This window comes from Manis pentadactyla, chromosome Y (genome assembly GCF_030020395.1).
Source record: "Manis pentadactyla isolate mManPen7 chromosome Y, mManPen7.hap1, whole genome shotgun sequence".
In the NCBI taxonomy this organism is placed as follows: Eukaryota; Metazoa; Chordata; class Mammalia; order Pholidota; family Manidae; genus Manis; species Manis pentadactyla.
The window spans coordinates 22,259,166-22,271,688 of NC_080039.1; the positions used below are offsets into that span (position 1 = coordinate 22,259,166).

The 12,523-nt window shown below is 36.2% G+C and overlaps 1 protein-coding gene across 3 annotated transcripts in view; it reads right to left on the bottom strand.

The window, feature by feature from the left end:
* Positions 1 to 12,523, bottom strand: part of LOC130682131 (probable ubiquitin carboxyl-terminal hydrolase FAF-X) — a 165,887-nt gene that overhangs the window by 91,330 nt on the left and 62,034 nt on the right. For 2 of the 3 annotated variants that reach the window (XM_057496269.1, XM_057496270.1), the window contains exons 20-22: positions 11,641 to 11,761; positions 1,089 to 1,219; positions 611 to 869 (exon numbers count right to left, since the gene is read on the bottom strand). In XM_057496269.1, coding sequence (XP_057352252.1) covers positions 611 to 869; positions 1,089 to 1,219; positions 11,641 to 11,761 — 511 coding nt within the window. Of the gene's footprint in view, positions 1 to 590; positions 870 to 1,088; positions 1,220 to 11,640; positions 11,762 to 12,523 lie in introns of all 3 variants that reach the window. The other variant, XM_057496268.1, reaches the window with a different exon arrangement.

The window sequence follows — 12,523 nt, forward strand, 5'->3', positions numbered from 1 at the left end:
AATATCATAGGTGTAGCCATTATTCAAATTTCCCTAAGAATCAAGCTCATTTCTAAAATTATTCACCCCAAACCATTTTACCTTCAGCCGGTAATTTAATAAAACTTTCACTTGTAATGTAAATAAAAGAACTCAAAAGTTAGTGCGAACTGGACGCTACATTCTATCCACGCATTAAATCTCAGCATATCTTAAGAAAATTCAATGACATGTATCAAGGATGATACCTTGATGCATGTCCAAGAGTCTTTGTTAGTTGTGGTGGTTATGTTAGTCACGGCAGAGGAGAGATGGGCAACATGCTGATTAAATATTTCTGTTACCATTACTGTTTTTTAAATATCTTTCAGGTATGAATTAAAATATTCAGCTACAGTTTTTATGAGGCAAACAACTGAAGCTCAAAAAGGATGTAAAGGGATGAGGCGTCCTCTGAGATTAATATAATCCTTAAAGAATACCTATACATTTCAGTACAAATATAACAACATATTGACTTAAATTTGCATTCTCTAAAGAGCCACTGAGAAGTTAAATTTTAAAAAATTAAGTATTAAACACAACTCGTTTTAAAGATTTTAAAAATTTACCGTTTTTATGGTATCTGCACCATCTGCAGCTGGCTGACATGCTTCTGCTATAGCTCGAACATGGCCACTGCCAATGGCAGTTAACAACAGTTTAGCTATTTTAAGACTATTGAAGTAAGCACCTCTCCGAGTTTCCGTATCTGTATTTGGCAGGAAGTTATTACTTGTTAGCATACTCAGTACAAGGGATAAGCCACCACTTTTCAAGAAGTGAAACTGAAAGTCAGGGGAATCATCTGCCAAAGATGCACCAGCAGGCATTAACAGGACATAAACTACCTAGAAAGAAAAGGGGGCGTGGGATGAAAACTGCATTAAAGGGTAATAAAAAATGAATCTATAACTTCCATTTCCTTTATTGAAACTAAGAAATTCTTCACTGTTTCACATAATAATTTGAAACAATTAACTAATTCAAATTATTTCAAAATCTTACATATGTTCTTCATATCACTGTATGATGTAGAAATTATAGTTTTGAATAGGAAAAACACCAACCTCTGTTAGGTATAGCACTCTGGAGGCAGAAGGACCACAGAAAAGTGAATCAAGAGACGGTTCAAGGATATTTTCTCCAAGTTTTGCATGGTCCAAACAAACAGTTCTTAATTTTCCTATTGTTATGCTATCTGTCAAAAAAACCAGACACAGCCCAGAGTAAAATACAATATATAATGTTCTTTTAAAAACAATTTAATTAACTCTTCATTAAGGTGTCATTATTATGCACTCTTATGAAGGTTCCACAAGAAAAACAATGTGGTTTTTACATTTACCTTTATTACTGAGTCCCCCGCCATACCCCATTGCAGTCACTGTCCATCAGTGTAGTAAGGCAATACATATGTTCTTAACATCTCACATTTGATACATTCAAGAGTTTATTTTGAATATGGAACATCAATAAATATCATTTCTGAGATCAAATGTTACAAGACAACCAGTACTGGACTCCCGAATGATCAACTAGGGCTCTTTAATCACCAACCAAAATACAAAGGCAACAGTTTCCTATCTAGAGACCTCAAATCAACACGTGCTTCATCTACTGGAAAAAGAAAAAGAAAACAAAAACCCCACACTGAAGAGGAATTCGTTTTTGAAACTCAAATAACACAAGCTCCTCCCACCAAGATCTCAATGATTTGCCTCTTATGGTAACATTATGCTTGAACTGTTGATCCTTTAATGAAATAAAATTAAATAACTTTCAAGAGAAGATGTAACTTAAAAACAAAACAGCGTAAGAGACTGTTTCCTAAAGTATACCTAGAAGTTAGGAAAAGCTTGTATTTCCTTTCATATTACAGAGACAATTGGGCATAGAAAAACCCACAAACGCATAATCAGAAGACACAATAAAAAGATAATCCCCTCTTGGAAAAACAAATGATTCTGTATTAGAGATTACTGCTTACATACAATGCCCAAAGTGCAAGTAACAAGAGGAAAAATAAGTAAGAGGGACTATGTCAAAACTAAGTCTTTTGTGCATCAGAGGATACTACTTGGAGAGTGAAAACAGAACGCCCAGAATGGGAGGAAGTATTCGTAAATCAAAGAGGACTTGTATCTGAATGTATCAAGAACATTTACAATGGAGTAAGACAGATAATCTAATTAAAAATACAAGCAAAGGCTGTGACTAGATACTGCTCCAAGACACACATATGGCTCATAAGCACATGAAAAAATACTCAGCATCATTAGCCAACAGGGACAGATCAAAGCCATAACGAGAGGCCACTTAAAAACACAACTATGATGAGATGATGATATTAAAAACAGTGACAGGTATTGGTGAAAACTGGTGATACGAATTAGGACCCCTGTATCTTACTTGAGAGAACAGAAAAATGGGGCACCCACTTTTAAGTACAATTTGGCACTTCCCTGATGTCACACACAAGATTACTGTTATTGACCAGCAATTTCTCTCCCAAGTCTACATCCAAAAAAAGTGCAAGTATATGCCCAGACCAAAACTTGTGCAAAATTGTCCATACCAGCATTATTAATAATAGCCTAAACAGGGGAACATTAGGCATATGCTGACAGATGAATTGATCAACAAAAATTTGTTGCTGAGGTAGGGTAGGGACATGGGACTAGCATTATGATTAATTGTTTTTGCCTATACCTAAAAATGTATATATTTTGCAAGTCTTACTACACTGATGGACAGTGACTGCAATGGGGTATGGTGGGGGACTCAATAATAAAGGTAAATACTGATATATAAAAAGTACAGTAAGAACAAGAGAGAGTACATCTGAGGCTGATTCATTCTATTTTAAACACCAGTCAGTAAAAGGGGTTAGATTACTAACATACTTTATGGCAATCAGACAGTAACAGACTATTTTAAGGCAAGGCAAGCACTCCTAAATGACATGTCCCCACTGCTTGAGAATAACCACTATTGTAGAGAAGAACAGGATCAATAAATTCCTTGTGTTTTAAGTTTATCTGACAGAATATCTAGAGGACATTCTACAGACAACATAATGTCTCCCACAATAGACAGACATTCATGAGACCACTTGTCAAGCCTGCACCTCCACCACCCATAGTCTATTGCCCCACTCCTGAAACCCTTAAAAATCCGAATTCTAAGCCTTAAAGTGCATCTCCTCTTTGGGGTTGCCTGCACTCCCCTTTCTTCAAGTGTGTACTTTTGCCTGAAATAAAGACTTCTTACTGCTCAACCTAACTGTGTTTTGTCTCTTCACTTTTCCAGTAGAAGTGTTCTTGCCACTTCGCCATTTCACATCCTATTTTCTGGACTTCAGTACAAGTCTTCATGCTCCTTTTTTTTTTACTTCAAACAAGTAGGGAGGGACTACTGAGATCTCTGATTTTGACTTGCAGGTACTTGCCACCTGAGTGACCGGGACAGGGCTGCAGCTGTATGATCATGCTCTTTAGCAGCCTGCCTGAAAATCTCCTGATTGCCTTTTGTAAGTTATCAGAACATAATCTCACTACATCCAGTGCTCTGTGCCTCCCCAAAATCCTGGGGTGGTAGGGACTTAGTTCTCGTGCCATATGGATTCAGGATCACACCAGATACCAGGTGACCCTGGCTTTAGGAGTTAGCAAAAGATTTTCCATGAACGGAAGAGGAGTTCAGTGAACTTCCCTGTCCTCCCTCTGCTCTTCCTTCTCTCTGCTGCCTGTGTGGCTGCTGCTCTCGTTTTAATGAATTCCTTCCTTACCTACACTTGTCTGACCTGCTCAAGAGTTCTTTCCCGTTCAAAGTCAAGAGCCCTCCCCTGAACGGTTTGAAGTTTCCCCTAGTGCACAGGGAGCTAGCCCGAAATTACAAGCCTACAGTGGAATAGACTCAGCCTTAAAAAGAAAGGAAATCAAATCGGCCATACTTTACACATGGATGAATTTTAAGGACATCAGGCGAAATGAACAAGCCACTAGTCACATAAAAAGAGAGACTGTATGAGACCACTTATATAAGGTATCCAGAGAAGTTAAAACCTCATTAATTAAGTGGAATACTGATTGCTAGGAGCTAGGAGAAGAGGATAAATGGAGAATTTTTGTTTAATGGGTATAGAGTTCCAGTTTTTTAAGCGGGAAAAGTTTTGGAGGTTTCCTGCACAATAGAAATACACTTAATAAAAAATAACACATTAAGACGGTAAAGTTTTTGTTAAAGTGAATTGTACCAAAATATTTTTTAAATGACATGATAACGAGAAAGCATACAAAGCCCAATTCGACAGAATGTACAAAAAACAACTGGTTAGTTTTCAAAAGTATCAAAGATGTTAGACATTCTGATCTACATAAAGTCTTCTATGGATACATAAAAGAATATCCTTGTTCTCTGGAAACACAAAATGAGGTGTATTATGTTATGTAGCTTTAAATTTAGTACAATATAAAAAGTTGGCTTTGTAATAATGAAAAATTATTTCAGTGGAAACAAGTGGCCACGTAAGGAAGAGAACGAAACAAGAAACCTATCAATAAGAGCAGAAAACAAGTAATACAGCCTGTCGTACACAAACACACTTCTGAACACCAATTAGGTCATATTCAATTGGCAAACAGGGGAATAATGTCAGTATAATACAGAAGTTTAGCTTGTTCAGATAAGAGTTCCCTGAAGAAGGGGAGCCAGAACAGTGACACGTAAGTAACATTCAAATAAGAAGAAAAAAAGGCATTAGCTTGACAGCTACACTTGTTCAAGCTCTTTCAGCTCTACCATAAGAAAATTATTCCCATCTTTGTATTGCTCTTGACCCACACTTCCTTCTATGTCCCCCTTTTTTCAGATTTCCACTTTCATTCAGTGGCCTTACCTCTATGGTATTTATTCCTCTTTTACCATTTCGAAATGTTTAATACATATCAAAAGAGTACATATACAGTACACTGAGATTACTGAGTGGGCAGTCCAGGTTATCTCTAAAAGACACGAATTATTGTTTTTAGTAGTGCTTTGCTTAAATTTTATGTGGAAGGAATCCAAAAGCAACAGGATACACTTTCTTCTCAAGTGCACATGGAACATTTTCAAGAACAGATCATACACTAGGCCACAAGAAGAACCTCAATAAATTCCAAAACACTGAAATTGTACCAACCAGCTTCTCAGATCACAAAGGTATGAAACTAGAAGTAAATTACAGAAAGAAAATGAAAAAGCCCACAAACACATGGAGGCTTAATAACATGCTCCTAATCAATCAATGGATCAGTGACCAAATAAAAACAAGAGATCAAGCAATATACAGAGACAAATGACACCCATAATTCAAAAACACAAAATCTGTGGGACGCAGCAAAGGCAACGCTAAGAGGGAAATATATTGCAATACAGGCCAACCTCAGGAAAGAAGGACAATCCCAAATGAACACTCTAAACTAACAATTAATCAAACTAGAAAAGGAAGAACAAATGAGGCCCAAAGTCAGTAGAAGAAGGGACATAATAAAGATTAAAGCAGAAATAAATAAATTTGAGAAGAATAAAACAATTGAAAGAATCAATGAAAGGGGGGGCTGATTCTTCAAGAAAATAAATAAAAAAGATAAACCCTAGCCAGACTTATCAAGAAAAAAAGAGAGTCTCCACACATAAACAGAATCAGAAATAAGAAAGGAAAAATCACTACGGATAACACAGAAATACAAAGAATTATGAGAGAATACTATGAAAAATTATATGGTACAAACTGGATAACATAGAAGAAATGGACAACTTTCTGGAAAAATAAAACCTTCCAAGGCTGACCAAGGAAGAAACAGAAAATCTGAATAGACCAAATACCAACAAAGAAACTGAACTGGTAACCAAAAAACTAGCTAAGAACAAAACTCCTGGACCAGATGACTTCACCACTGAATTTTATCAAACATTTAGTGAAGACCTAACACCCATCCTCCTTAAAGTTCTCCAAAAAGTAGAAGAGGAGGGAATACTCCCAAACTCATTTTAGGAAGCCAACATCACTCCAATACCAAAACCAGACAAAGACCCCACAAAAAAAGAAAATTACAGACCAATATCCCTGATGAACACACATGCAAAAATACTCAACAAAATATTAGCAAACAGAATTCAAAAATACATCAAAAGGATCATCCACCATGATCAAGTGGGATTCATCCCAGGGATGCAAGGATGGTACAGCATCCAAAAATCCATCATCAGCCACTACATCGACAAAAAGAAGGACAAAAACCACATGAACCACATGATCATCTCCAAAGACGCTGGAAAAGCATTCGACAAAATTCAACATTCATTCATGATAAAATCTCTCAACAAAATGGGTACAGAGGGCAAGCGCCTCAACACAATGAAGGCCATATATGACAGACACACAGCTTTTCCTTTAAGATCGGGAACAAGACAAGGACGCCCACTCTCCCCACTTTTATTCAACATAGTTTTGGAGGTCCCAGCCATGGCAATCAGACAATACAAAGAAATACAAGGCATCCAGATTGGAAAGGAAGAAGTTAAACTGTCCCTGTCTGCAGACTACATGATACTGTACATAGGAAACCCTGAAGAATCCACTCCAAAACAACCAGATCTAAAATCTGAATTCAGCAAAGTTGCAGGATACAAAATTAATACACAGAAATCTGTTGCTTTCCTGTACACTAATGATGAAATAGCAGAAAGAGAAATCGGGACAACAATTCCATTCACAATTGCATCAAAAAGAATAAAATACCCAAGAACAAACCTAACCAAGCAAGTGAAAGACCTATACCTGCAAACTACGGGGCACTCTTAAGAAAAATTAAAGAGGACAGTAATAAATGGAAATTCATTCCATGCTCTTGGCTAGGAAGAATTAATATTGTCAAAATGGCCATCCTGCATAAAGCAATAAACAGATTCACTGCAATCCCTATCAAAGTACCTACAGCATTCTTCAATGAACTAGAGCAAATGGTCCTAAAATTCAATTGGAATGACAAAAGACCCTGAATAGCCAAAGCAATCCTGAGACGGAAGAATAAAGCAGGGGGAGTTGCACTTCCTGACTTCGAGCTCTACTACAAAGCCACTGTAATCAAAACAATTTGGTACTGGCGCAAGAACAGACCCATAGACCAGTGAAACAGGATACAGAGTCCAGATATAAACCCAAGCATATATGGTCAATTAAAATACGATAAAAGAACCATGGGTATACCATGGGGAAAGGACAGCCTCTTCAACAGCTGGTGTTGGCAAAACTGGACAGGTACATTTAAGAGAATGAAACTGGAATACTGTCTAACCCCATACACAAAAGTAAACTCAAAATGCATCAAAGACCTGAATGTAAGTCGTGCAACCAAAAAACTCTAATCTATTGGACATAAACATGAGCAACTGCTTCATGAACATTTCTCCCTGGGCAAGGGAAACAAAAGCAAAAATGAAAAAGTGGGAATATACCAAACTAAAAAGCTTCTGTAGAGCAAAGGACACCATCAGTAGAACACAAAGACATCCTACAGTATGGGAGAATATATTCATAAAAGACATATCTGATAAAGGGTTGACATCCAAATTACATAAAGAGCTCACACAGCTCAACAAACAAAAAGCAAACAAACCAATTAAAAAATGGGCAGACGACCTGAACAGACACTTCTCCAAAGAAGAAATTCAGTTGGACAACAGGCACGTGAAAAGATGCTCCACATCGCTAATCATCAGAGAAATGCAAATTAAAACCACAATGAGATATCACCTCACACCAGTTACGATGGCCAACATCCAAAAGTCAAACAACAACAAATGTTGGCGAGGATGTGGAGAAAGGCGAACCCTCCTACACTGCTGGTGGGAATGTAAACTAGTTCAACCATTGTGGAAAGCAATACGGAGGCTCCTTTAAAAACTCAAAGTAAAAATACCATTTGACCCAGGAATTCCACTCCTAGGAATTTACCCTAGGATTGCAACAGCTCCGCTTGAGAAAGACATATGCACTACTACGTTTATCACAGCACTATTTACAACAGCCAAGAAATGGAAGCAACGTCAGTGTCCATCAGTAGATGAATGGATAAAGAAGATGTGGTACATATACACAATGGAGTACCTCAGCCATTAGAAGAAAACAAAGTGTACCATCTGCAACGACATGGATGGAGCGAGAGGGTATTACACTCAGTGAAATAAGTCAGATGGAGAAAGACAAGTACCAAATGATTTCACTCATCTGTGGAGTATAAGAACAAAGTGAAAACGGAAGGAACAAAACAGCGGCAGACTCACAGAACTCAAGAATGGACTAACAATTATCAAAAGGAAAGGGACTGGGAAGGATGGGAGGGAATTGAGGGATAAGAGGGAAAGAAAACGGGGCATTATGATTAGCACACATAATGTAGCAGGGGGTAGGACACGGGAAATGTAGTATATACAGAGAAAACAAGTAATGATTCTTTAGCATCTTAGTACGCTGACAGACTGTGACTGTAATGGGGCATATGGGGGGATATGATAATAGGGGGAGTCTAGTAATCATAATATTGTTCATGTAATTGTACATTAATGATATCAAAATAAATTAAAAACAATTGTTTTATGTGGAAGGACAACCTTAAGAAGTGATGCAGGTCAGGCTCTGTGAGAGAATATGGAGAAGAATGCTAATAGAGAGGTAAGATTAATTATAGGATTAATCAAGTAAGAATACCTATGAAAGGATAAGATGGAATGAGGTTTGTCACTGCCAGAAGTTAAGTTTCAAATATAAAAAGAGAGAAAACAAAAGTAGACTCAAGTATTGGACTGTACTTAGGAGCATTGGTGTGATCGCATCATTTTTGTGTAGATAGATACACAGACTTTCATACAGCAGGTGAGAAAATGAGCATATGTATATATACATATATGTAATTCCTACTTCTGTTTACTGTGAGGAGATGCGAGTAGCAACATATATGTTAACGCAATGAACACTTAGCACCCACGACTTAGCTTCTACAGATCATTTAACACTAGTAGTAACTGGGTTTCAAAAAAATGGCTGATTCCAGAGCTGGAGTAGGGAAATCTGTTCATTTGGTAGATAAAAAGTAAAAGCCATTTAACTTTAATAAGGACATTAAGTATGGCCGATTGCAGCAGTTGAAGAAATATGTACACAGAAAATAAACTTCTTTAAAAGTATTAGTCTTTTGGCAAGAAAAAATTACAGAGTTGAGAGCATTGGAGATGTTGTAAGTTAAAAAAAAATGGCACTAGAAACAGTGGTGATCATAATATAACTGTAGAATATTGTGCATATAATCAATGCTACTCAATTATTCATTCATAAGTAACTGAATGGCAGATTCTGTCATACATATTTTTACCACAGTAAGAAAATAAAAACAAAAATGACTCATTTTTCCTGGTCCATGATGAGCTGATAGATTAATGCTGCTGCTCAGTAGTTGCTTAGGCTGAGTCAACGTCAACTCTTTAGTGACTAAAATACAACCTGCGTATAACAACTACGTAAGTAAATATTTTCAAGGAAGTTGAGAAAACACTACTTCAGTACAACATGAGTGGAATCTGCTAAAATGTTAACTTTGCATGGAAACAGTACATGTGAAACAGAAAAAGACTGAGGAAGAAAGATTTACAAAGCTTGTGCAATAAGGTATGTGTATACCATATAGTCATTCACTGACTGTACTATTAATTAGCAAATACTCTGTGGAAAGAATCTGACCCTATCACGTGTATTCAATCAGTAGAGTCCACAGTGAATTTCACTTACTTGTACGGGTGTAACCATCTTTAATTTCATGAATTTTTGTTGGAAATAAAATCTGTCTGAGTCTCTTGACTCGCCTTAATACAGAACAATTCAGTACTTTACAGCAATAAAATTTTACTGGTCTTTGTAACACAGGCTCTGGAGTGCATTTTTTTTTTAACAATATGAGGTTTAATGGATCACAAATGTCCTATCACAGCAGGAACACTGGAAATGTCCAAAAAAAAAAAAAAAAAAGAACCGGGACCATATGTGAAGTAACAGGGGAGAAAACCACAAAAACATTACAACAAATAGGTAAAAAATGTTGTTATATCAACTTAATTTAAAAAAAAAAAACGTAGAATAGGGGAGGCAAAATTTCATGCAAAATGGACTTAATCCCAATAGCACTTTCTCAAGTATAAAAAATTTCAAAAGCATAAATGAAGCATAAGTACATACAAGCAAAACACCAAAAAAGCAAACATTCACATGTGAAGCAGTTAGTCTTTTGACTGACAATGTTGAGTAGCCTCTCCCAGAAGAGAAAAAACACATACAAAAATCCATCATAAGATTTCAGAATTCAAGCACTTTAAAAAAGACTTCCACACTGATGGACAGTGACTGTAAAGGGGTATATGGGGGGAATATGGTGATGGGGGGAATCTAGTAAACACAATGTTCCTCATGTAATTGTAGATGAATGATACCAAAAAAAAAAAAAAAGGCTCCCAAACAGAAAGGAAATTATGGCTTCAGACTTCCCACTTCCCAAGGAACTGTAATGGAACAAATTTTCAATCTTCAACTCTATGCACAACACAAAGAAACCATACTACTACAAGTGAGGGTTTAACTGTATTCAGAAAAACTGTTAAAAAAAATCTGCTTCCCATGTACCCATTTTTTGGAGGGTGTGCCTTCACCAAGATGAGGACTGACTCAAGAAATACCTAAGACAAAAGAGCACCAGAGAATTCACCACAGGGAAGTTACATAAATTAGTCTCAGAGCAGTTAACTGTATCAAAGAGAACAACCAGACAGGAACAACAGGAGGAAATACCATGAAAACATGATATAACACATGCTAGCTATGCTATTTTAAGAAACTATTAGAAGGGATGTGAGAAATTTAGTAAAAAATTCACAGAAAAGCAAGCTAATCAAAGTGGAGGGAATTTTAAAATCTAGTATAAATAGGTCTAACATAGGATACTAAAACATACAGTCTTTCTTTTTTCAATGTTGAGAACATACTTTAAGCCCAATATTTTCATACTATTTGCACAATGTTGACAGTGTGAATTAATACATATTTAAGCAAACTTTCTGAGATGACCAGAAGGATGTGAGAGGATGTAACAAATAATCTCCATCTACATTAAACTAAATCAGCATTTAGTAATATCTAAATGGCATAAAAAATAATGGTATGAACAAACACTACTTAGAGAAAATGTGGTATAGGCAGTAAGTAGAGGCTACACGTTGAAAATGGTTCTCTCTTTAAAAAGAAATGGAGGGTGAGGATGGGTGAGGTAGAATATTATTTTCTTCAATTATAGCCTCTGAAGAATCCTAGATTTTTAATACATGCATTAGTTAATTAAAATTCTTTTCTTAAATTACATGCTCCTATGTATTATTTATCTATCTGTGGAAAATTTCGCATTATCAATGTTTATGGCTCACATGGTGATCCTTGTAACAGACTAGTATGAAAAATACCTCATGGGAAGTAATCTATTTTTAATCTACTTCTCAGCATTTAGGGGGTGGGAGTGGGAATCTAGGCAATTTTCTTACCTGGAGGCATAAGTTTCATAAGTACTCTTGCTCCATCTCTAAGAGGTAGCACATTCAGATTGCTACCTAAGTCTGCAACTTGCCAAAGGAAAGAGATATATCTGGGATGCAGTGACATTATCTGGAATATAGAATACAAAAAAATTTACCTATAAACTATGTCATAAAGTTCTTATTCAAAATTAATCTCTTCACTGTCCCTAAATGAATTTCCTATTTCTTCAGCACTTCTTTTGCATTTGCCATTTTTAATTCCTGAAATTATCTGCATTCCCCACCTTTTTACTTTTATAAATCCACTGATCTTTAAGTTGCAAATTTAGCAATTTATTAATCTTTCTAAGCTAATTAGGTTAATTTCTTTGTGACAAGTGTTCTGATTTTGTAAACAAACTATGGACCTTCCAAGCCCTCAGAGGCTATCTATGCAGAAGGCACTTCACCCCTTCAGGGGTAACTATTGCTGACTAGATTGCTAAAACAGTTACTGACAAGACGCAAATCACCCTGACATGAAGTGGCTGGTGTTGCTGTACCTGTAACAATTCATAAGGGAGAAAGGGGAACAGAGTATGAGAAAAGCATAAGTTGTTTTTTAGATATGAGAAAGACAGCAGATCACCTTTACAAACATTTCCAGAGAAATGACTGATGGTACAGTAGTATTTTCTACATGTGCATGTTTAATAGTAGTTTTTGTTCCACTGTAATAGATTATTTCTATGCAAACGGTATAATAACTATAAGGTAATTGCATTTTGAATTTCAAAAATTAACAAATTCATCAAAAGTTAATAGTTAAGAGTGATTTTATTTGATATTTGCCCATCTATAAAGTTACAAAGTCCTCAGAAAAAGTATTCTTTACATATAGTTGTGTTCC